The sequence below is a fragment of the Cibotium barometz genome, chromosome 11 (assembly GCF_041138505.1).
Source record: "Cibotium barometz isolate CiBa-2024 chromosome 11, ASM4113850v1, whole genome shotgun sequence".
Lineage (NCBI taxonomy): Eukaryota > Viridiplantae > Streptophyta > Polypodiopsida > Cyatheales > Cibotiaceae > Cibotium > Cibotium barometz.
Window position 1 is genome coordinate 48,567,993 of NC_141056.1, and position 25,721 is coordinate 48,593,713.

The 25,721-nt window shown below is 47.2% G+C and overlaps 3 protein-coding genes across 4 annotated transcripts in view; all 3 read right to left on the reverse strand.

Annotated features, from left to right (window-relative positions):
- Window positions 1–1,093: 1,093 nt before the first annotated feature.
- The window catches only part of LOC147634270 (uncharacterized), a 37,733-nt gene continuing 13,105 nt past the window's right edge, over window positions 1,094–25,721 (reverse strand). Inside the window, exons 2-4 of one of the 2 annotated variants that reach the window (XM_086805398.1) lie at window positions 2,259–2,406; window positions 1,841–2,158; window positions 1,094–1,680 (exon numbers count right to left, since the gene is read on the reverse strand). In XM_086805398.1, the coding sequence (XP_086661524.1) occupies window positions 1,475–1,680; window positions 1,841–2,158; window positions 2,259–2,406 (672 nt within the window). In that variant the 3' untranslated portion in view covers window positions 1,094–1,474. The remainder of the gene's footprint in view (window positions 1,681–1,840; window positions 2,159–2,258; window positions 2,407–25,721) is intronic. The other variant, XM_086805399.1, reaches the window with a different exon arrangement.
- On the reverse strand, window positions 5,783–7,941 carry LOC147634271 (uncharacterized). Its single transcript, XM_086805400.1, has 2 exons — window positions 7,810–7,941; window positions 5,783–7,686 (listed from the first exon to the last, which is right to left on the reverse strand). Exons 1-2 carry the CDS (start codon window positions 7,852–7,854, stop codon window positions 7,240–7,242), a joined length of 492 nt encoding a protein of 163 aa, XP_086661526.1. The 5' UTR covers window positions 7,855–7,941; the 3' UTR covers window positions 5,783–7,239.
- LOC147634272 (uncharacterized) lies at window positions 8,573–10,425 on the reverse strand. Its single transcript, XM_086805397.1, has one exon. The coding sequence runs from the start codon at window positions 10,031–10,033 to the stop codon at window positions 8,588–8,590; it is 1,446 nt and encodes a 481-aa protein (XP_086661523.1). The 5' UTR covers window positions 10,034–10,425; the 3' UTR covers window positions 8,573–8,587.

Consider the following 25,721-nt stretch of genomic DNA (forward strand, 5'->3'; position numbering starts at 1 on the left):
ATTCATGCACAAAAAGAAGGAAGAAAAATGTAGGAGGTTAACAACGCAAAAACTAAAGTAAGCACACATACAAAGACAGCTAAGTTAGAGCATATTGAAAGAGGTAATGCAGCCATAGATTGAATAGATAGTGTATCCATGTCAAGATGGAATTAAGAAAAGGATATGATTGAAACAATCAAGGTCCGAGGAGTGTAGGAGATTCCACAAACAGCTTGCTGATTTCAGCCAAAAAAACATATTGGTTGAGTACTTTAGGTATGGTACGTATACGGTACAAGTACGTAAAGTACGCATCAAGATGAGTACTTTAAGTACAGTACGTTCACATTTATATATTTATATATATATATGTATGTATGTATGTATGTATGTATGTATATATGTATATGTATATGTATACATACATACATGTATGAATATAAAATAAGAAATATCTAGCATCCATACAAAAATAGCATGAAAGACAATGGTAATACTGAAATGAAAACTAATCTATTAACTATTGAGCGATGACCACTGACTAAAATAATTATAAAACGGGCCAAATAAGTGTTGTACATTGAACCTCATATTTGGTATGAAGACCTTATCCGTACGAGGCACGGTACATATGGAGTGGTACGGAAAGTACTGAAGGTACACATCTGATGAGTACGGGTACGGAATGCAACTATGCAAGAAAAGGAGGGGAGGAATACAGGCCATGGAGAAATTGATAAAATTTTACATTTTAAGCATAGGCAATTAGCTCTTGAATCGTGGTAAGACAAATAGCCATGGTGGTCTACCCTTAAGAGGATCTACATGGGAATCTGTTCTGTGAAACTATATGCAATAAAACAAAAGCTAAGAGATGTCCTACCGTGATCTCCAAACCTCCACAATCACCACTAATTTGTATCTACCTATAGATACAAAAAGGTAACCAACATAAGGAAGGATTTGCAACAAATCTGTTGCAAACGCTTCCTTATTTTGTTGGTTTAGCATTCTGTATGGTGCATGGCTGATTGCTAAAAAAGAAGCGATCAAACCATGATGCTTGCACACAAATTTCAAAATCTTAAATGCATTGAAAAGACCCTGTACATGACATCAACATGCATGGAACCATTATATAAAATCATTATGCAAAAATTACAGGCAGCCATGGATGATCACTAATTATACACAAAACCAACCCTCTTTATACATTATGAGACAATTTCTAAGTTCTCCCATCATACACCATTCTCAAGCCACTGGACAGGCATTACAAATCACCCCCCACCCATTGAACAGGCAGGGGCTTGGATGGAGAAGAACCATTGTCCAAATATGTTGGAAGGAGCTAATCTGTAAAGCTCCTTACCTATGAGCTGTATAGTTCTGAATTGAAGGTTCCATCCCTGTCATGTAAGTTATCAGGACGTCACTCATTTCCTGCAGAGCTCTAATAGAAACTCTTAATTGATCTACACGGCAATAACCTTCACAAACCCTCTTCTACACCAAGGAGGACATTCCATGTTGTAAGGCAAAAAGTGTTTTGTTGGCCTTCTTCATTGATCCAAGTCCCTTGCATGGCCATGGATGCCTCTTTCTTGCAAACCATGCCTTCGTAACTCACAACCCCCCCATCATCATACTGTTTGAGCATTCCAATTGTTGTTAGGTCATCCTTCTGATAATAATTGCCTGGATTATAAACATGTCAAAAAAAGTCCATGAAGATTCAGAAGCCATATTTTCAGATAGGTTTAATTCACATGTCCCTAATATGATTACTTGAGAGCATGCATGATGAATCAGCCTGATAACCCACTTTACCCATCTCAGATAATCACAATACACATACCTAGAACTGTGAAGCTTCCAAGATCATCAGTACCACCACCATACACTTTGCCTTCACTTGTGAAAACAAGGTCCACATGAGTTTCTCCAAGCGCCCCTTCAGATATACGATGCCCTTGCCATTCTTGGAGATATGCCATGACAGGTGGGCTTACCGACAAAGCCGGTAGCCTCTCAAAATAAAACCCTTCTCCTTGAAGGCCTCTGATGGCCCATGTCCCTTCCATGGTGTTTTGCATGGTCTTCTGGCCCCTGTATTGCAAGACATGCCGGTTGAGATAACTTTTTGCCAGAAGAACCTGACTTCCTTCGAATGAACCTGCACTAGTACTGATGCAATCAACAAAGTTTGGCCAAGAAATAGAAGATATATCTACCTAAAGCAAGGTTAGATAGGCTAAGATTTAGTCTATACACACCTTTCCATGTGAATAATCCTATACAATCCCATCCATATCCATATACTCGGTCGTCACTTGCCTGAAAAAGCTCGATCTGCATGTCTTCGACATTATTATGCTGAATCCAATACCCCTGCCAATGTTGGACCTCTCCTGCATAAGCAGGCTGGAATGCATCTCCCAATTAAATCAAGAACTAAGAAGAAGATAGAGAGAAGTGCGGCAAAATGCAAAACGCAAGCACAATACACCTAAATTCTATTGTATATTTATGTAAAAAAAAAGGTTACAACTGAATGTTCCCTACTTACAAAATAGAATGGGATTCCTGGACTTAACCCAAGTTTTGCTGAATCGGACAAGAGAAGCTCTTGCTGATCCACCACGGTGTCCTTGCTACCTTGCAAACACTGACAAATGGATCCTCTTGATCTTTGAATGATGATTCTAATGAATGCTTGATGCTCCTATTTATAGGAAAAAGGTATGAATTCGTAATCAAGTCGGTTTTGCCTATTTTTCCCACAACATTGTCCAAAAAGTTATATTTTGTGTCCAAACTATGCCAAAAGGTGTCCCAACCATTGGGCCATGTTGTGGGCACTTCTGAGAGCCTGTAGGGCTACAAAATCTGCCCATATATTTGCTAATGAGAATATCCATGTCTATGAGCATCGGGATTAACGGATGACATGACATCAAATGTCACATGCGGAAGCTCTGTGAGTCTTCTTTCAGCCCTAAACACCTTTCTTGGAACAACCTAATGCAAAATGCAAGCAAGAGATGGAGAGAAGAGAGAGAGAAAGAAAGAAGAAAGAAAGCGGTATTAACGTCTACTAGAGGCCGAACTTGACCTATGAGACAAATCAATGTACAACTGTCAATGTCTTCTGGATGTCCAGAAAAAAAAAGGACAAAATGAACATGAAATAAAGTATGAAAGTACTGAGCTAGTGGGGGGGTGTGATGGATGGAGCACTACTGCTAGAGGCTCAGTATGCAACCTATATGTGTAGGGTATACAAGAATGCAATGCAGATCTATCTAGCTCCAACCAGTACCATAATGGGGGTGTAATATGTGATACATAGGCGATGGTGAGGCAAAAATACCTCGGAGCATGATCTCCGGGTGTGAGTGTAAGTGAGCTAGCTGCTCCTGGATATGGTGCTGACGTCGAGCCTGTATCTCTATGATCTCCCTCTGATGTAGTCTCGGAGTCTGGCAGCCTGGTGCTCTCGGTCTCCGTCTAGCTCGGAGGTCCGCAGCGTGCTGAAGTGTAACCCCCTCCTGTGTCAAGGTAGGCACTTTGATAGATCTTTGGAAGAAATCAATGAGTTGGAGCTGTCGCCCACCTCTCCTTGTGGTATGAGTCCGTATCAGTCTCTCTCTGTGGCGCTGTCTCTAACAAGAACTGGCGAAATCTGCGTTGGTCTGCGGACTCCATGATCTGGCGGAGTGAGGGATGTCCACTGAAGATGGTGGTGTATCTCTCTCTAATGACACTATATGCTCTACATCTCCATACATGATGTTCCTCACTCTCAACCTCCTCCAGGCACAGTCTGCATATCCTCTCTGCTCTGGGGTGCTGCCCTACCTGCCTCAATCTCAAGCTGGTGTGATGACACTCTGAGCTAGCCAATCGCCACTCGGGCACTATGAGGCATGTACACATCCATGTATCCAGGTCTCTGTATGAATCCATCCGCTGAGATACGCATAAACTGATCTTTGTAGTATAGCATCTTTGGCGGTAGAGGTTGACTGGGTGTAATGCAAGTCTCTTAAGTGTACCACTGTCATAAATCCTGTCGAAGGACTCTGTTCCTGTCACTGTGAGAGAGCTGGATGTGTGGTGCATGTATATCATACTAGAAAGGTGGCAGGTGATCTATGTCGAGACCATGCTGAGTGAGCCACTGTATCATCTGTGAATACCATGATCTCCGATCTCCACTCTCTGCGAGCTGCCTGGACGCCTCAAAAGCTCTATGTGAGAGTCGATCTGATGGCATATCTCTGATCCTTTGTATGAAGCAGATCGTCTGGAAGAGGGCCTCTACTAGCATAGGAGGCGCAGCAAACTCCGTCCGGACAATCTCATGTGGGACGGAGGGTTTGCTCTGCAGATCATCCATGAGAGCATGAGAATCTGAGGCCTCTCTATCTGAGACCATGTGGAGGTGGCGAGCCCAGGTGCCCATACTGCTGCAACATACATCAAAGCAGGGGTGACTAGTGTGTCAAATAACCACCCCTTCGTGCGGGGCTCCTGGAAGTGTGCCTGGTGACACTGTCTCTCTAGCTTGGCCAGAGCTGCATACCCTCGTGTGAGTCTATCCCTAGCTGCCTCTGCCATAGTAAATCTTCATGGCGGAGTCGTAAATGTAATCCCTGGGTACACATATGAGTCTACCACCTATACCTGTCCTCCTAGATGGCCTGTCGTCGAACCGGCCCTGAGGTGTGGAAAATCATGGCTTTGGTTTTCCCAAGGTTCACTGTACGCCCCCTCTGTGTGCAGAAGTCATGGAGTGCATGGAGATGGTGCTGTAGTCCCATCCACGACTCAAAGACCAGAATAATATCATCTGCATATAGCATAATGTGGACTGTGGTACCTGAGATGTCTACCCCGTCCCCACTACCGTGACCAATGAATTTAGCCACCTCATCGATGTATAGCCCAAATAGTGTAGGAGAGAGTGGGCATCCTTGCTTCACACCTATGGTGCTAGCAATAACATCAGATAGCCCCCTAGGGCATCATATGCGCCCGAGGACCTGCTCATATAAAGCATAGATGCCCCAAACCATCTCTGATGGGATCCCAATGACTGTAGGCACTGGAAGAGTCTCTCTCGTGGCACCATGTCAAATGCTTTGCGGAAATCCACAAAGCAGCAGTATAATCTTTTCTCTCACGCCCTAGCCTGGTCAATCAGACATCTCAGAGTGAATATATGGTCAATAGTGGAGAAAGCTCGTCGGAATCCAGCCTGCCCTGGTGCTCGCCATAATGTATATTCATAATATACAAAAAGGAAGTACAATCTGGCTAGCCATAGGCGACCCCTTCAAAAGGTGATCTTGACTCAAAAGAGTCCTACTTTATGACCCATCCCCTATAGGACTGAATGCCTAGCAATGTTCTTGGCCTTGCCTTTTATAGGTTCACAACATGCAAGAAGCCTGGTCAACCTACTCTCGGCCAGCAGAGAACCATGCCCTAAATTCCTATTTATTTTGTTGCCCTTCAGGGATTAGCTCAAAGATAAGCATATACATGTCATGCACAAGACATCCCCCCCCTGCTAAACTTGATGATGGGATTCCAACTTCTGACCTTGGATGACTGTCATCATCCCTTTGTCTCCTCATGGATTCCCAAACTTGTCATCCTTCCCTTCCTAGCAACCTTTTCACTTAAAACCCTGCCCAATCTCCAAATCCACTCCAAATTCCGATGAAGATCCGTGCATTTGTTCCACTTTGTCCCCCATCCCTTCATGCCCTGCCCTTGAACACTTTCTTTTGTCTTCTTTTCCTAAGTATTGAGTCTGCACTCTCACTCCACCCCTTGGAGGCTCATCCTCCCTTGGAACTGTTTCCTGAAAGCGTTTCCTGGTATGCCCCAAGTGGCATCCGAGTCACACAACAGCCATTCCCCTTGGGTATTGTGTAACACCACTAACCAACCTCCTAGGAACTTCTTCCATGTCTTGTGTTACTCTCCTTGGACTGTGCACCTTCATCTGGGACACCATTAGTGTTTAGCATTGCTGAACCTGATACTAATAGAATGTTGCCTTGTCACCACACCACCAAAAGATCGACACAGACGATGGTTTCATCCATGCACGATGCAATAAGGGTGGTGGGCAATGTCAAATGCGGAAGCTATGTGAGTCGACTTTCAGCCCTAAACACCTTTCCTTTAACAACCTAATGAAAACCGCAAGCAAGAGATGGAGAGGAGAGAGAGAGAGAGCTGAGTTTCAGTATATTCACAATGTACAAAAAGGACGTACAATCTGGCTAGCCATAGGTGATCTTGACTCAAAAGAGTCCTACTCTATGACCCAGCCCCTATAGGACTAAATGCCTAGCAATGTTCTTGCCCTAGCCTTGCATAGGCTCACAACATGCATGAAGCCTGGCCGACCTGCTATCGGCCAGCAGAGAACCACCCGACCTACTGTCTAGCATCCGTGTCGACCAACTACAGTCCTTTTCTGGGGTTCTCCTGCACATACTTGAGCCAGCCTCATGCCCTAAATTCCTATTTACTATGCTGCCTTTCAGGGATTAGCTTAGAGATTAGCATGTACATGTCATGGACATGACACTTGTGCCTGAGCAACATCGTACCAAGCTGGATGACAAGGTAGTGAAATGTATTTTTGTGGGCCATAGTGCCAAAAGTAAAGGGTACCGTCTCTACCATCCTGCTTCTCAGCGGATTATGGTTAGTCGAGACTTGGTCTTTGTGGAAAATTCATCTGAGACCTTGCGTGAATGCAGAAAACAGCCATCTATTGGCTCACAGGATCAAGGTGGTTCCAAACGTTATGTACTGTATGGATCCGTACGTACTGTACGTTGTTTGGTACGGAAAAAAATTTTAAGGTACGTAAAAATACGTACCATTGGTAAAAATACATAAAATCTCAGAAATTTCAGCCACCTACATTAAATTTCAGTCCATGTCCACATTGACATATAAAACTTTCGAAATAGAGACACAACAAGGTCAAAAACCTACTAATTCAAAAGTGAGAAATTAGAATCACAAAGTCGTCAATCATACTTAATAAGTTAATCGTACTTAATACTTATTACTTATTACTTAAGACAAGTCACATTGTCACAAGTGAGTCGTGACAACTCACAATTCACATCAAGAAATGATGAAATTTGAAAATGAGTCTATGAATAATGACAAAATGTGCCATGTCCATACAACACCAAATCAAAACTAAGGTAATCCAAATCAAAACTCATCATCCGATGAGGATGATGACCCTGGAGAATCAAGCATATAACCCTCCGTGATGACATTGCCCTCGTCATCATACTCAGGCCCTGTCATCATGGGCACAGGTGGGTGGGCTGCCTCAGATGTCCCTGTCCCTGTCTCTGCATCATCCTGCTGGGTAGTGTGAATGAGGCGAACGGCCTCATTCACACGTGCTCGAGGAGTCTGAATAGGCAGCTTCCCTCTCCGGGCGCCTCTCCGGCCAGAACTCTCTGCATCTGCAGGTCCCTCATGTAGCTGAATTTTATAAGCTCGGGCTCTCGATCTCGTCACCCGCCTGTCTACACTCTCCAGCTCTCTATGCAAGAGGCAAAGAATCTCGTCCTGCTCATCTCTCAACCATTGCTCTGCCTCATCAATTGTGGTAGGATTTGGGACCAGCTTGACACGTGTTGGATCCACCTATTCAACGTAAAACCAAAGAGAACGCGGAGTGTCAACGACTCAACTTTTTGTATACTATAGTATAAAAGCTATGTAAATGGGAGGCCAATCCCCATAAGAGAATGAATAGGATAAACTCACCTGTTTTGGGGTGCCCAAAGCATGATAAGCTCGTACGAGCTTCATGTTGGCCCTACAATAGACCAGTCTCTCTAGTTGAGAGGTGCTCAAACGATTGCGTATCTTTGTATGTATGAGCAAGTAAGCGCTCCAGTTACGCTCACAAGCACCTGCTGAACAATCCTGCACTCCAATTCAAAAAAAGTGCTTCATTCATGTGAGCTCAGCAATTCCCAATAAGCTTCACAAGACTAGTTCATAGTCCATAGTACATACATGATATACATACCTGAGATAGCACTCGCAGAGCTATATCTGTAAGCTGTGGAAGACCCTATCTTCCATAGTTTTGCCACCAAGTAAGAGGAAGCTTGGTGGCCTCTGGTCTAAGAGCAACAACTCTAGCAAATGAGGGTCCCAAGTTGTTGACCCAGCTGCAGAGCTCCGCATTAATCTCCAATTGCTGCTCCACATCATACATACTATTAATGTACCTATCTCGTAAGGTGAGCAGCTCCCTATCATGAAAGAGAAGTGGCGTCTTGTAGAAAGGATGGAGGAATGCAGCCATCCCATGAATGGGGCGACTCATATACCCCCATCGATAATCCACAATAGCCAATATATCATCTCGGCTACAAGAGTAAAATAAACAGAGAAGTAGAGCAATTAGTAAGTCAAGACTCAAGAATCAAGATTCTGTAATCGGCCATCAAGAATCAAGATTTTACTTACCAATTCTGTGTCAGGGACGTACAGACTACAATATGACTCTTCATATGCATGAAGAGGTGGTACACTAAGCCCAAAGTGGAGCCATGTCTGTGACTCGCAGAAGCACAAATACTGGCTGCAAAGCCACTAAGAGAGTTTGCACATCCGTCCAGAGGGTCTCATCCAGTATCCGTCGCTGTATGTATTTGGTGGGCTCTGTCTGTGAATGATACATATCTCTCCACTTTGGATCCACAACTGTCTGTAATAGTGGATCTCTCAATTTGAAAAGCCTGTGTAGCACCAAATACATATAGGCAAATCTTGTCTTGGATGGCCGCACCATATCTAGGTTGCTGTGGCTCCTAAAGATAGCCAATACATGCTGCTTCTTTCTGAACAATGTAGTGATCTTCGTGGCATCAGAAACTGTGGGTTGCACCCAACTCAGCTTGCCTATGTCCTCCATAAGCAAATCAAGGCAATGGGCTGCACAGGGAGTCCACACAATGCGAGGAAACTCCGCCTCCACCATGTCTCCCATTGCCTTGCAATTAGCAGCATTGTCTGTTACAACCTGCACCACATTCTCTGGACCAACTTCAACAATTGCCTGGCGAATATGCTCATAGATACTCTCAGCAGTGATGCGTTCGCCTGCCTTCCCAGCATCCACAGCGCGTAAGAAATACGTACCAAGACATGAAGAGACAAGAATATTGATGATGTGTCGTCGCCGTGTGTCACTCCAGCCATCTGAAATGATAGTGCAACCAAATTGTTGCCAACCTGCTTTCACTGGCACCAATGCCTTGTCTATCAAGGCCTTTTGCTCGTCAAGCATCGTGGTGCGCATCTTTTTGTACTCAAGCCCTGACCATGACTCCGTGTGTCCAACCTGGGCTATAGCTCTGACCATCCTCTTCCATTGGTCAGTCCTCAAAACATTGAAGGAGATATTGCACTCTATGAGAGTGCGAGCAATCTCCATCTCAGCCACCTTTTGCCTTTCTTTGACCCAAGACTGTGCATGCACACGAGAAGGCAAGGTGGTTTTCCTTTCCGTATATGTATCACCCTCATTCTCATCTTGCATGACAGAAGGCCTCTTTCTGGCACACGATGCCTGCTCACAAGAGGCAAGCTGAGATTCATCAACCTGCGTGGATGGACCAGCCAAGTCCCCAAGAAGAGCATCATGAAGCGCATCCTGCGTCTCTTGTGTGCCTCTTCCTCTTCCAGCTGCCCCCATTGCAGGGAAATTTTTAGCAATCAACTGATCTCTCAATGCTTGTGGCACTCTCTTGCACCCTGCACAATTGTTGGTGGTGCCAATGCCTGTGAGGTGCTTGATGACACGAGTAATTGTACTCGTGAGGGTGAAATTGCAGTACTTGCACTGCCATTGTCGAGTGCCACTACCTGCCTGCCCTGGAGTAGTCACAATGCGAATGACGTTTGTGTGCTCCTTCCAGTATGGGTTCTCTCGCTTCGGCATGATTGCTCTGACAAATTCAATGCACAATGCCATACAAATTCAATCAGGATTCAGCAATCATGCAATGCTAATATTTAGTGGGCAGCTCAGGTGAGAGTGAGTGTGTGTGTGTGTGAGAGAGAGAGAGAGAGAGAGAGAGAGAGAGAGAGAGTTATGTTGCTGCCTTGGGGGCCTGAGCAAGGGTGGGTGGGGAAAGGGGGGCGAACAGCTTATAGTATCGGCGACCACCACACGCTGTACGGAGTCCAGGCGGTATCGGCGAACCCAGGGAGGCGAACAGCTTACAGCCGGCGAACACAGAAGGGAGGGCGGTGGCGAACAGCAGGTGGCGAACACACAGACGGGCGAACAGCTCACGGTATCGGCGACCACCACACGCTGTACGGAGTCCAGGCGGTTTCGGCGAACCCAAAAAAAAAGATACGAGACGCTATCGCTGGCAAAACCCGAAACGACCACCCCCCCCAAAAAAAAACGTACGGATTACGGATCCCCGTACTGTACGGATGTACGGTACGGAATGGATCCGTACGTACGTTTTGATCCAACCTTGCACAGGATCTTCTCCCCTTGTACGGGACACACATACCAGGTGTTGGGCACTTGGACACTCAGCCTATGGCTGGAAATCAGCCCATATTTGCTGAAAATCAGCAACCAGCTATGCCACATGTTGCACCCATTGATCACGCAGACATTGATGATGCAGTGGAAGAAGAAAGTGGAACAAGAGAGGACATCAATTCAGCAAGCTAAATCGGTGCCTCGTTGGCTGTAGCAAACCTTACAGGACAATAATGTCATGGCTCCTTTGGTAGGGCGAACATGTGCTAGTTCTCGCCATACATCTGGGCATTTTGTGGATCATGCTCTCATTGCCTCTACTTGCAATGCCAAGGAACCTATTTTCTTTGAGGAAGCACACGAGAATCATCATTGGATGCACCTCCTGCAACAGGAATTAGTTCCATCTTGAAGAATGGCACTTGGGATTTAGTTGACTTGCCTTTTGGCAAGAAAGCTTTTGGTACGAAGTGGGTCAACAAGATCAAAAGAAAGTCTGATGGTAGCATTAATTGCTACAAAGCCAAACTTGTGGCAAAGGGCTATGCACAGTAGAAAGACATAGATTATGATAAGACCTTTGCATCCACATCTCGTATGACCACCATCAAGTGTATCATTGCTATGGCAGCACATCATGGTTGGATAGTGCATCAGTTGGACATTAAAATCGCCTTCTTGAATGGTGACTTGCATGAGGAGGTTTATGCATATCATCCTCATGGTTTTGTTCAGAAGGGTCAAGAAAACAAAGTGTGCAGGTTATGGAAAGCTTTGTATGGCTTTAAGCAAGCTCCCAAAGCATGGTACGAGAAGATACATGTATACTTGGCTACACATGGGTTTTGTAACAGTCCCATAGAGAGCACCCTCTATGTTAGGAAGACGAAAGAGGATCTCCTAGTCATCATTTTATACATTGATGACATGCTACTCAACAGGCCCTGATGTTGAGAAAATTTCAGCCTTTAAGGTTGAATTACATGCTTCTTTTGAGATGTCACGTGATGGGATTGTCTTGATGTAGACAAAGTATATACAACAACTGGTCCAAAGGTTTAGTCTTGAGGATTGTAAGCCTGTGGCTACACTAGTTGAGACAGGTGCCAAGCTTAGCATTTAGAATTTTGGTGAGCCTTTTGATCAGATACTATATCAGCAGGCTGTTGGATGCTTGATCTACTTATGCAACATGCGGTGAGACATTCAGTATGGGGTCTCACAATTGAGTAGATTCATGCATAGCCCAAGTACCAAGCATTGGTAGGCTGTCAAGTGGGTATTCTGCTATTTGCAAGGCACTCAGCACCTTGGTTTGTTCTATCCGAAGGGGTGAGTCACAGTTGTGTGCCATCAGTGATTCTGACTGGGCTCGATGTTACAACATGCAAGTGTCCACTAGCGACTTTTGCTTTCATCTTGGTGATTCATGTATATCACGGCAGCCAACAATGGCCACTTCTAGTTGTGAAGCTGAGTACAGGGCAGCTTTTACTACTATAGTTGAGTGTGTCTGGCTTACATCCGTTCTCCACTACCATTTTGACAACAGTCAAGGCGCATTGGTAATTGTAAGGAACCCAATGTTCCATGCTCGTAGTACGTACTAAGCACATTGAGGTGCATTATCACTATGTTAGGAAGAGACTCTCTATGGAGGAGACCAGCTTGGTTTATGTGCCCACACATGACAACATGGCAGATTTGTTCACAAAGGCTCTTCCTCATGAAAAGTTCGAAGCTTTCCGCAAAGCTTTGGGCTTGTTGCCTTTCGGGGATTGATCCACCATCCCTGTACATGTTCACATCATCACTCCACGGGGCTTTGTTGACATCTATGTGATATTGGGAGTGGTGTGTGATCACTAGGACCTACCAAGGCACTTTTAACTCTCTTTAGGAGAGGTTTTTTCCCTCGAGCTTATATGCATGTGAACCTACCCTTATAACAATATAAGGTTCACTTATTATTGTACTTTTGTTACCTTCTCAATAACATTGCGTTTTGTGCCTCTCCTGTTGACTCTTGTACTTGGCTGCAATCCCTACTCCAGCAGTATATACAGAGAGAAAACGCAGCCTGACTTGGTGGTTAAAAGAGCTGCCACAGACGGAGTTGAGGAAGCTGGAAGCCCCCCCCGCACCAAGCACCCTCTCGTCATTGCCTTGCCCTCCCTGCCCTTGTTTGTAACTCCCCCCCGCCCCCCTTCTTACATGTTCACATCATCACTCCAGGGGGTGTTGTTGACATCTATGTCATATGGGGAGTGGTGTGTGATCACTAGGACCTGCCGAGGAACTTTTTCCTCTCTTTAGGAGAGGTTTTTTCCCTTGAGCTTATATGCATGTGAACCTGCCCTTATAACAATATAAGGTTCACTTATTATTGTACTTTTGGTACTTTCTCAATAATATTGTGTTTTGCGCCTCTCCAATACTCTCATGACTGTGACTCTCTGTGTGTGTGTGTGTGTGTGTGTGTTGACTCTTGTACTTGGCTGCAACCCCTACTCCAACAGTATATACAGAGAGAAAATGCAGTCCGAGTTGGTGGTTAAAAGAGCTGCCACACATGGAGTTGAGGAAGTTAAAGCTCCCCCCTACGCACCAAGCACCCTCTCGCCATCGCCCTGCCCTCCCTGCCCCCCACCCCCTCGGCCTTCGCCTCGCTGTGCGAGCCCCTTGGGCCTGGCCTCTGCCCCCCCCCTTGTGTTTGTGCGCAACCCCTCCCCCCTCTCCTTCACCCTTCTTCCTCCTGCCAGCACATGCTTCCTCCTCTCGCCTGCAACCCATGGCCCCCCATTGGCCTTTGCCTCCCTTTTGCCTGTCAAAATATGCAGCGGACATGAAGACAAGATCTGAAAAAACAAGAGCAAGTGCACTGCAGAAAAACACAGCAATAGAGAGGGAGAGAGAGAGGCGTGTAACTCTGCTATATACACAAGAAAACCCGAATACCCGAATACAAAGTGTGTGGGGGCTAGGGGCCATTTTGTATGGCCCCTAAGAGCCAGTCGGCCAGCCCAAAAAGCAGCCGACAGCAACATGAAGCTCACGACTTGCTCATATCTCTAGTCGGCGAGCAAAACTCAGTCGGCCAGCACACAGAGGGAGACGTGGAGCAGCAGGGGCAGTCGGCCTATGTCAGAACACTCAGACCACCAATCGGCTAGTGTCTGGATCAGCCGGGATCCACAGGACAGCCTCCCACACCTGAGGAAAAATAGGAAAAAAATAGGGAAAAATATGGAGAGTGAGGAAAAATGAGAAAACACCTAAATCGGGCGGGCACACCCACAACAGAGGCCCTGGTGTAAATATACAGACAGGAGATGACTACTAACACCCCCTCTCAGCTCCTGGATGTGGAACCAACCCCAGTGAGCTCGAGTGCCGCCAAAGCAAAGCTTCTAGATGACCACGGGTTCCTCCAATGGAAACCCAATCCCGCCAAGTAACCTCTGCAACCTCACCACCTCGCAAGCAGCACCACAAGCAGCCCGGTACTCTGCCTCTGTCGATGACAAGGCAAAAGATGGCTGTCACCAATTGGCCGACCATTTGGTCCATCTCCAGATTTGTGTCTCGTTCACTTGAGGCCAGACCAGTGTCTCATGTGAAGGGGCCAGTATTTTTGCATAACATGGAGCCAGATTGGTGCCACCCGTGTGTTAGCAGGACGGTGTCGTATGGACGGGAGCCAGACTGGTGCCACATGTGTATGACCTGGACTGTGTTCTATCCATGGGATTCTCACGCCATGGAAGAGCCAGTATTTGTGCCGTGTCTTGCCTATGGGATTGCCACTCCATAGGGAGGCTCGTGTCTGGATCTATGTCTTACCTATGGGACTGTCACTCCATAGGAAGACTGGGATTTATGTTTCTTTGTCATGCCATCATTGTGCCCGAAAGATGTTTTGTACTTGTTCCATGAACGGGAGATATGTCCATGATACTATTTGCACATGCATTCATGTTTTGCATGTTTGGAACTGTTTTCGCATGACTTGTATTCTTGTGTTTGCCTGTTTGACGTGCCACTTACTGAGCGGGGAGGCCTGCCAGTGAGTCGTGAAGTTTGCTCTCTCTTCTGACGAGTTTTGTTGCGTGTGAACAAGTGGTAAGTGTATTGCACTTGTTTGTTTAATAGCTTTCTTTCTAACCTTTATTTTTATAAGGTTGTAAGTCCACATTCATTAAAAGAGTGGGCACCCTCCCAATAATTAATGATATCCTTGATAGGGAGGGCACCCATTATGGGCACCCACGTATGGGCCAAGGTGGGGAGGGAAACCCCACTCTTAATCCTGTGTGTGGGGATGGGTGCATGGCCACCTACCCACACCCCACCTTGAAACTGGCCGCCCCCATGCAAGCTAGGGGAACCGGCCAGCTGTGGTCGTGAGCTCTCTCTCCAACACCTACAAAAGAGCGACCACCTTACCCACTTGGAACACATAGCAGGCGACCATCCTTCATGCTCCATAGGCGGCTGCGCTCCTCCCCTTGCAGGCGGCTGCGCTCTCTACAGGCAGTAGCGCTCCTTTCCATAGGCGGCTGTGTTCCATTGCAGGCGGCTGCGCCTCCCCCAGGTGGCTACGCCCTCTTCTATAGACGGCTGCGTGGGGCTGCGCTCCCCTCTACTACAGGCGGCTGCGTGGGGTTGCGCCTCCCTTCCATAGGTGGCTACAGGCGGCTCTGCGCCTCCCCTCTTCAGGCGACTACACTTTCTACACAGGCGGCTGCTGCTCCTCCTCGACAGGCTGCTGCGCCCTGGTGTCCATCTCTAGTAGCTGCACAAAGACGCCTCGGGTATTTGTCTTCCACTAGCGAGCTACAAGTAAGTGGATTGAGATTTAAGTAAAGCACTTTGATGTAGATCTGATAAGAGATACTCTCTACTGCTAACACCCGTTCGGTGCCGGGTAGTCCAAGCTTTTGGAGAACCACGGTCCTTGAGCGCCGAGATCGGGAGAGCCAGGCGTTAGTACGGGAGCGCCTGTTTATGCGTGGTCCTGGAACACCAGTGGGGCGCTCTCCGCGGATTCCAGTGAAGGCATAGGACCGTAGAGACTAAACTACACAAGTGGATTGCTCTCCTTCGAACATCTCCTTCGAGTCTCTTGTTTGGTACTATATTCATCTCAGTTGTACATGGACATCATCTGGTTCTTTGAACCCATGGAGCATTGTATTTGTTAAATACTCCCAATAATATATCATATATTGAGGGGGGGGTCGGCCCGTTCTGGCCCCAGTGCTAGTGTCCATTGATCAACATTTCATTTCATTTCAGTTTTCAGTTGTCCATTCAAATTGTGATATTTAAGTTGTGCTATTACGCGGGTGGGTGTCCAACGGAGTCTATTCCCACTTGATGGGATCGGTTTCAATGGCTGCCTCTTAGTGCTCCATAAAACTGCTCCTGAGCCAAGGGAAAAATTGTAGCCTGATGTCAAGGTCCTCGAGTCTGGCTCTCCTCCCCAATCTGAGTCACTCCGACCGTGGAGTCTGACTCCATCCATCAATCCCCCTCTTGTGTAAAAGAGTCCAAGATCCTTCGCATGCTGTAGAAACTTCAAGATACGCAATCCTGCCTCCCAAAGAGTCCTCTGCAAACATGAGCTCAACAGCCTCATCAGGAAGCTCCCGTCCAATCTGGTATGCATCAACCAAATCAATGAACCATTCTGCTTCCGTCCAATCTGGTATGCATCAACCAAGTCAAGGAGGCATCATATTGCTCACAAGGATCAACACCTATTACGGTGGAATGCCAAGTCCTGGAAACCTGCTGAAGACTACTCAAGGCCTTCGGAAACTTGTAACCAACCCCCTCAGAATCCGGAACCACAAAGCCTCGAGAATGTGCAACATCCACCTCCACCTGCAAGTAATCAACTACCACCTGCCTGGCCTTCCAATAGGTGCCCGAGGAAAGAACTTCCTCATCTACAGGAGTTTCTTTGTTCCGAATGCTACGAGACATCAGAGCATAGGTTACCTGTAAAGTTTCCTCTGACTGACGAACACAAGAACTACCAACATCTATATTGGAAAGTTCCTACCAACTGTTGCCATTATCTGGCAAGCCATCCACCATCTGGTCCGAGAAAGCCTCCACCTGCAGCGTATCCACACTTAAGTGGCCATTACCAGACTGCCACTCATCACAAAACTGAGGACCTGGGAGCGAGAGTGCTGAAAGTTTGTAAACTCCATTCTCCACTCCACCTTCCCAAACTACCTGGCCTGTTGTCTTGTCCCGGAGAGCAACAAAATGCTCATCAAACTCCACCCGTATGCCAGTCTTGCAAACCTGACGCACTGACAATAGATGAAAACCAATTGATGGAACATACAACACCTGGGAGGAATCCTTCCCCCCTCTACATTGGGAACTATCTCCAACCTGCCCTCACTATGAACTGGATAGTGGATGTATTCCCAGTAAGAATGTGACCAGAATACCTGCAGAGATCTTGTAAAGCCGAACGGGAAGGAGTCATGTGCCTAGAAGCACCACTGTCTAGAATCCACTCCCCAGTATCCGTAGCGGAGAGTCCTCCAACCTCCTCCCTGCCCGAAGAAAATGAAACATCGATGTCCATCACCTCCAGGTGCACAAAAGCTGGAGTCTTCACGGTTGCTGCTGAGGATTCTGCACCCTTCTCGGTGCTCCGCTTGGGACACTGCCTCCAATAGTAACCTTTCTCGCCACAATCATTACAGGTCCTCTCTGTCTTTAGTTTCTCGCGGTCTGAGTCGGACTTCTTCTCAAAAGACTTCTTCGATGAAGCCTTCCCTTTGCCCTTGTTGTTACGGCCTTTCGACCGTTGGCCAGTTAAGGCCTCCGAACCTCCACCTTGTGAAGGGTTCGAGAATCTTTCCTCCTGGTCCAAGACCATGGGCACAAGCTCCTCCCATGTGATGGTGCTGAGCCTACCACTGGTAATCAACGAAGAGTAAAATGCTGAGTACTGAGAGGGCAAATGTGACAACAACGTTATGGCCATATCCTCCGACGATATCTCTTTCCCAGCCTGGAGAACTTCCTGCTGAAGAGCCTACAGCTTGTTGATGTGCTCCCGCATCATCAACGACTTGCAGGATTTATCACCCACATCTGTACTTCCAAGGAGATCCTCTTCATGGGCGATACCCTGTGTAGAGAGAAGCCAAATGCTGCCATATACCTTTGGCCAACGTCATATGCTTGATATGATTGATTACCTGCAGTATGCAGTTGAGGAAAATGAAAGAACGGACCCTGGCATTGACACGACCCTGACATTGACACGATCCCATAACTGTGCCTCTGCCTCACGTTCCTTCCGAATCGAGGGTAACTCCCCTTCCTCTAACTCCAGCCGGGGAACCCCAACAACAATGAAATCAGCAAGGTCGTAAGACTCCAAAACAGGATCCATCATTACCTTCCATATGCCGTAGTTGTTCCCGTCCAACTGACGGTCCACCGGGAACGTGGGGAGTGTCAGGATCTTCACATGCTTCTCAGTCATCTCAAGTAAATTTGCCATTGCGGGGGTGTAACTGAAAAGGGTGGGTGGGTGGGAAAAATGAAGAACTTAAACCTGCAAGTGGGTGTCCAGCAAATCAGCCCGCCTTCCTCTTGCTTCTCCTCTTCCCGTACGGTCCAAAACAGTCCACCAATCAGCAACAAAACAACCCCCCTCTTGCTCACACAGTTCCCAAGATCTTCCAACAGCCTAGAGCTCTGATACCATGTCAGAATATGCAGCAGAGATGAATACAAGATCTGAAAACACAAAAGCAAGTGCACTGCAGAAAAACACAGCAATAGAGAGGGAGAGAGAGAGGCGTGTAACTCTGCTATATACACAAGAAAACCCGAATACCCAAATACAAAGTGTGGGGGATAGGGGCCATTTTATATGGCCCCTAAGAGCCAATCAGCCGGCCCAAAAAGCAGTCGACAGCAACATGAAGCTCACAACTTGCTCATATCTCCAGTCAGCGAGCAAAACTCAGTCGGCCAGCGCACAAAGAGAGACGTGGAGCAGCAAGGGCAGTCGGCCTATGTCAGAACACTCAGACCAGCAGTCGGCCAGTGTCTGGATCAGCCAGGAGCCACAGGACAGCCTCCCACACCTGAGGAAAAATAGGGAAAAATATGGAGAGTGGGGAAAAATGAGAAAACACCTAAATCGGGTGGGCACACCCACAACAGAGGCCTTGGTGTAAATATATAGACAAGAGATGACTACTAACATTGCCTCCCCCTCTTCCATTGGGCTTCTCTCTATGGCACCCTTGCCTCTCTAGCGCCCTCCCCCTTCATCTCTCCCCTTCTTCGTGCTACTGCCCTCTCCCGCCCCTGCCTTTTTCCGTGTCAGTACCACCTTTGCCTCCCTCGCCTTAAGCCCCCTCATTGCCCTGGTGCTTCCCCACCTCCTTTCTTTGCTTCCCCCCCCCACCCCCTCCCCCCTCCTCTCTCTTGTCGTCCCATCTAGGTGTTTATCGCTCTCGGGGTTTTTTTATACGTGGCAAGTTTCGGCATCTTCTGGTCTTGAACCCTCAGGAGAACTCCATGGTAGCAACCGCTTTGTCATCCTCGACCAAGGCCACCGTCCCTTGCCTTATCCTTTTCAGAAGATGATCTCCAACTCCTACGACTGTCACTACTTTGGAGGCCTCCACCCTAGAATACAAGATTGTGGGTGGCCGCCTGGCACATGGACAGTTCGTTTGAGACCGATACAGGAGAGTGGCAGACGGCCGGCCCGACACGGAACCGCAGGCCAACCTCCAGAGCAGAGCGGCGCTCGACAAGCACACCAAGCTGGCAGAATCTACGAGGACACGATTGTGTCAAAGAGCCATTTCGAGCATTTACCATAACAGCCCCTCGACGGTGATGAACCCCCCCCACCTCCCTCCCTCTAGAGACCGTTACCTCGTCGAGATCCCCCACCAGCCTTTCACATTCCCGAGAGGCCAGCTGACCCTCCATAGCCTGCAGCGCCAACCTCCCCCCCCAACGCGAACCCTTCTCCTACTATTCTTTCCATCTCAGCCCTTGCCCATCCCTCACCCTCCTCCCGCTCTACCTCCCCCCCCCCCCCCCTTCCTTGCCCTTTGCTCCGACCCCCCCCCCCGCAACTCCCTCAGCTTCGGCTGCACCGAAACCCCCTCCGCCCTGCCTCTCCAAAGCACTCCCACCACCCCATAGTTGTGGCAAACCCAGGGCAGAGACAGCCGGCCAGCTTGGTACGCCGTTTGATCCATCATTTTTCAAAACCGGTAGAGATGACCATCGCTGCCTCTCCGGCGCGGGTGCTCCCTCTCGAGTCGCCAGGTGGCCCCCTAGGGTGCCAGGGCAATCAGTTGATTACAATTTCTTCTGGTGTCTCCCCATCGAAGGCACTAGCATGTTTGACGAGACGGTGGCTCCCATTTGCATGTGTGGTGCTTTATCACTCCAGACCGTCCACCCCAGAGAGTGGCACGATGATCTTCTCCTTCCCACTGAGTGCAGCACACAGAACGGACTAGTCAGCATCCACTGCTATTCAGGGACAAGCCATAGAGCTCTCACATCATCTGCACGACTTGTGTATCACTAATGTGCTTACCCACCTCTGGCCTTTGGCTCGGATGGAGTTGGGTAGCTCGGGCCTTCGAAACCAAGCAGAAGAAATGGTGTCCTCTAGCCTGGAGGTACTTCTATTTGTATTTCTTCATGTTTCAATGGCAGTAACACTTTGCCCCCTCCTACAAATACCTGCACTGTGACAGGTGGAGTCCAAAGTATGCATACTCTAGGGCTCGAACAGAATGGCTACACATGGAGGCTAGGATTCATGTCCATCTGGCACAACTTCGCCCCAAGACCGACAATGCTTACTCTCCATCGAAACCCATGCCTAAGACTCTTCGAGTGGAGGGCCTTTTGGACAGTTATGCTTCCCACCAATCTTAGTTATGTGGATTGTTTGTGTTGGGGTAAAGGCATTATGCCCACCCTTGTAGTGTGTAAAAGCCCATAAGTTATAGTACATAGTACACTTAGTACTTTTAATGTACTAAGTGCACTATGTGTACTAGAGCAAAGATACATGTGTGATAGGGGAGTCACACACTCACACTTGATGAGTTGACTTATCCCCACATATCTCTCTCTCTCTCTCTCTCTCTCTCCTTCTTCTCTGTGTATGTCTCCCACATGAAACCCTAACTCTCACTCCATCAACTGGTATCAGAGCTTTGGCTACAGGAGATCCCTGTGGTAGAGAGTGGTAGGGTTTCTACATCGAAGAGCACTGGCTTTAGGGTTACGAATTTGATTGCTGTGCTGACTGCGACAAGCTGGCTAGGGTTTGTTAGGGTTCGTGCAGTGTGCAGCAACTGTCCCTGCGTTGAACTAGTCGCACGCAGGTGGGCGGAAAGAGGAGGAGGCGAGGGCAGCCATTTCTCCTTCAGCAGAGCGACGGGTGAAGCTGGAGCCGCTGGAAAAACACGTGGCGTGTCTGGTGTTGGTAAGCGTGTCGCTGGCAGCAAAGTACCCGTTCGCGGGTCTGACGGTGGCGTAGGCGAGTCAAAGACTCTGCAGTACGCGGTGGTGGTGCCATCACTGGCGGGTGGCGCTCAGCCCATCGCGTGTAGCGCTGGCCAAGGCGTAACAAAGGGCACAGGTAGGTGTCCCCGTGGAGCTCCCGCCGTCTACTGTGTTGCACACAACGAGGAGAGCTACGCACTTACAATCCCCGACACTGCCAGCCTGCGGTTTCATCCACGCCTGCATCCAGCTCGCTAACACGTCCTGCTGCTGTAACGTGGGCAGTTGAAGCCCTTGCGTACCTGAGCCAAGCAGTTTTCTGACAGCAGCTCTACATCTCTGACAAAATCGCTGAGGGAGTTCTCTCGCGTTTTGAAGTAGCTCCTGCTTCGTTGCCCTCTGACGACTTCTTCCCTGCTGACTTCTTACTCCAACACCCCCTTTTCCTGCAACAAAAATTTTCTGCAGCAAAAAATCAGCTGATTGCAAAGGTATTTGCTTCAAATTTTTTTGGGATTTGCAATTGAGCAGGTACAATTATCAATTGAGCAGGTACAGGTGCCAAATTGCTCAAATTTTGAGCAAAATTGGAAAATTGGGTGACATTGGTCACATTCCCAGTCAATTTGCAGGAAGTTGGATGTCAAAATTTGGGGCTTTTGATGTAATTGTGCCATTGGGCATTCATACATGCTGTATGATGTGAGCAATCTCACATTTGGGGCAAAATTGCAGGAAATTGCAGTGCAAATCAAAGGGCTTTTGTGTCAATTGGATTGATTTGCATGCAGGCACTCGCATTTGATGCTTTGGGCAATGTGTTGATGCCTGTCAAGCACTCAATGTGCCTGTAAATCAAGGGGCTTTTATGTATTGGATGTATAAGTGGCCAGGGGGAAGCATTGCGAAGACTCTGGATGCCTTCATGTGCGTTAATGTACCATGTATGATCAGAAATTGATCTTAAATCAAAGGGCTTTTCAAGATTTTATGCTTGTTGAGCTTGGCGAAGCAGCAGGCAAGACTTTTATGCCTTGAATCCTTAGAAATCCACTTGCAGTCAAGGGGCTTTTGCCCAATTGGTACTGTTGTATGCAGTGGTGGGGACTGTAAAAGTCTGATTTTCACTCATTTGGACAGCTAGGAGAGCATTTATTGCTGCTGTACTTGCTGGTACAGATTTGGTACAACTTTGTACAAGTTTTGGCATGGCTGTACATTGATTTGAGTGTGGAAAAGGTTCATTTTCAGCTGCTGTACTTGCCGGTACAGATTTGGTACATCATTTGTGAGCACTTAGTACTGTTGTACAGTACTTTGGAAGGGGAACCGAGCACATCTAAGGTGCTGTCCTAAATCTGCAGCAACCAGATTTTGGTGATTTTATCACATACAGTGGGAGTAGAGTTGCATTTGTGCTTCCGCAGTGGGAGATAAACTTTGGGAGAACAACTGTGAGCACTTTGTGTGCTTTTGGTGCAGTGTTTGCACATCTTGCAGGGAGTCAGGCATTGACTGTGACAGGTTGCATATTGCTATGGCAACCCACAGGTGAGAGCTCTTCATTACTTCACATCAAGAATCTTGAAGGCTCACATAATTATGACATTTGGCAAACCCAGTGCTATAATGTGTTGCTCCAGAAGAAGCAGCACAAGCCCATCAAAGAAAGAGGTGTAATGCCCGCTTCTCTTACTGCTGAAGAATGGGAAGATATGGATGAGCTGGCAAGATCTACTATCATGTTGTCTGTGTCAGACTCTTTACTTTTCAGCATTCGTGAAGAGAAGACAGGTGGCAAAGATTGCAGGACTTGTATGCCCAGCAAAGTGCCTCAAGCAAAGTGTATTGGTTGAAGAAACTCATAGGTCTTCAAATGAAGGAAGGGGCGTCTATGACAGCCCATCTAAATGAGTTTAATGGTGTTGTCAGCCAGGTCATCAATCAAAAGTTGGCAATGGACGATGAGTTCAAAGCCACCTTTCTCTTATGCACTTTGCCAGAGAGTTGGGACACATTCAGGACAGCCACTAGCAATTCAAATGCTATGCTGTCATATGCAGATGTGGAAGGTGCTCTTCTTCAAGAGGAGATGAACAGGAAGAACAACTCTGTTGGAAAGTCCAATGCAATGAATGCACGTGGGAGATCCCAGCAAAGGGGTAAGAGCCAAGAATGGGGAAGGAGCAAGTCCCGCTCCAAAAAGGACTTGGAATGCCATTATTGTGGCAAGAAGGGACACATCAAAAAGCAATGCTACAAATGGAAGAATGATCAAAAGGAAAAGGGCAAAGGAAAAGACAAAGACAAAGATGAAGCCAAAGATGCAAAGCCAAAGGACAAAAGTGGAGTCAAGATTGAAGAAGTCAATGTGTCACATGCAGGTGACAGTGAGGACAAGTCCTATTCACGTCTTCACTTGATGCCCATTCACTTCTTGCAGGAGATGGTCATGGTATGCACTCATGGATCATTGATTCAGGTGCCTCCTTTCATGTCACAGGTTGCAAAGACTTGTTTGTCAGGTATACTGCTGGCAATGAAGGAGTAGTTTATTTGGGTGACAACCATGCATGCAAGATTCTTGGCAGAGGTGATGTGAGGCTTGTGTTGAGATGGCTCACAGCTTATGCTCCATGATGTCAGGCATGTGCCTGAGATCAAGAAGAACCTGCTTTCTACTGGACAGCTTGATGATGCTGATTATGTTACCACATTTGGTCGTGGAAAGTGGAAGATTAGTAAGGGCTCACTGGTTGTTGCCAGAGGCTCTAAGGTGGACACTCTTTACTTCATGCATGCTGGTGTTTGTCACCATGCTAATGTACATGCAACCGACCTGCCGGAAATCTCTATGTGGCATAGCCAGTTGGGACACATGAGTGTCAAAGGAATGGAGCAATTGTCTCGTTTTGGTTACTTGCCTTCTCTAAAGTTCTCAAGTTTTCAGTTTTGTGAGCATTGTATATATGGCAGGCAACTCCAGTGCCCCCACAAGAAAGCTCTTGGACAGAAAGATGCTCAGTTAGAGCTTGTGCATACAGATGTATGTGAGATGCCTCAGCTTTCTTTGGGAGGGGCAAAATATTTTGTCTTTTATTGATGATGCCACACGCAAGGTGTGGGTTTATCCTCTTCGTTTGAAGAGTGATACATTCTCAGTGTTTAAGAAGTTTGTTGCTCATGTTGAGAATCAAACTGGCAAAACACTGAAGGTTTTGCGTTCCGACAATGGTAGAGAGTATATGTCCAAACAGTTTCAGGACTTTTGTGATGCTTAAGGCATCAAGAGGGAGCTCTCTACTCCTTATGATCCTCCACAAAACGGGACAGCAGAGAGGATGAACAGGACCATTCAGGAGAAGGTCCGTTCTATGTTGTCACATGCTGCGTTACCTCATGGTTTTTGGGCTTAAGCTGTTATGACAGCCGTTCATCTTATAAACAGGTCACCTAACACGAGGCTTGGTGGGAAAGTGCCAGAGGAAGTATGGACAGGGAAGCCTCCGTCATACAAGCACTTGAGAGTGTTTGGTTGCGTTGCGTACGTGGACATACGCAGGGAAATGGACACCAAACTTGATCCTAAGTCTCACAAATGCATATTCCTAGGATATGGTGATAGAGGTGAAATGGGGTATAGACTTTGGGATCCAGTGAATAGAAAAATTATACGCAGCAATGATGTCATTTTTTATGAAACATGCATATATAAGGAGCCTGCAAGGCAACAGGAGCCTGGCAGAGTCATCTTTGATGATGATGGACATCATGGACAACAACAAAGGGCTGTAAATCAGCCATTACAGCAACAAAACCAGCCCTTAAATGGTGCTGAAAATGGTTCAAATGGACAGCCAGAGTTGGCAGAAGATATCCCCATGGATATGCCACAGTTAGAGGAGATACCGGGCATGATCTTTCAACCTTATGGCATGGAACAGGAGCCACCAATAGGTGATATGCAGGCTGGACAGCAACCTGCAAATGATGGTCATTGGGTACGGAGGTCCACAAGACCCTCCAGAGCCCCTGACAGGTTTGTTCCAGGGGTTGACTACTTGATGCTCACTGACTGTGGGGAGCCCTCATGTTATAAGGAGGCTTTACAGAGGGCAGACAAGGCTCTTTGGGAGCGTGCTATGAAGTCAGAGATGGATTCTCTGCACAAAAATGGAACATGGAAGTTGGTGCATTTGCCTACAGGCAAGAAGGTTTTGCCATGCAAGTGGGTTTACATGCTCAAAGTTGCACCTGATGCAAAGCCAAGATACAAAGCCAGGTTAGTGGCTAAGGGCTTCAAGCAGGAATATGGTGTGGACTTTGATGAGATCTTCTCTCCAGTGGTCAAAATGACCACACTTAGAGTTGTATTAGCTTTGGTTGCTCATGATGATCTGGATTTGATTCAGATGGATGTGAAGACTACTTTTCTTCACGGTGATCTCCATGAGGAGATATATATGCAACAACCAGAGGGTTATGCAGTGAATGGAAAGGAGAAGCTTGTATGCAAGCTGAAAAAGAGTCTTTATGGGCTCAAACAGGCACCAAGGGAATGGTATCATAAATTTGATACATTCATGAAATCCCAAGATTTCAGGAGAAGTGAGAT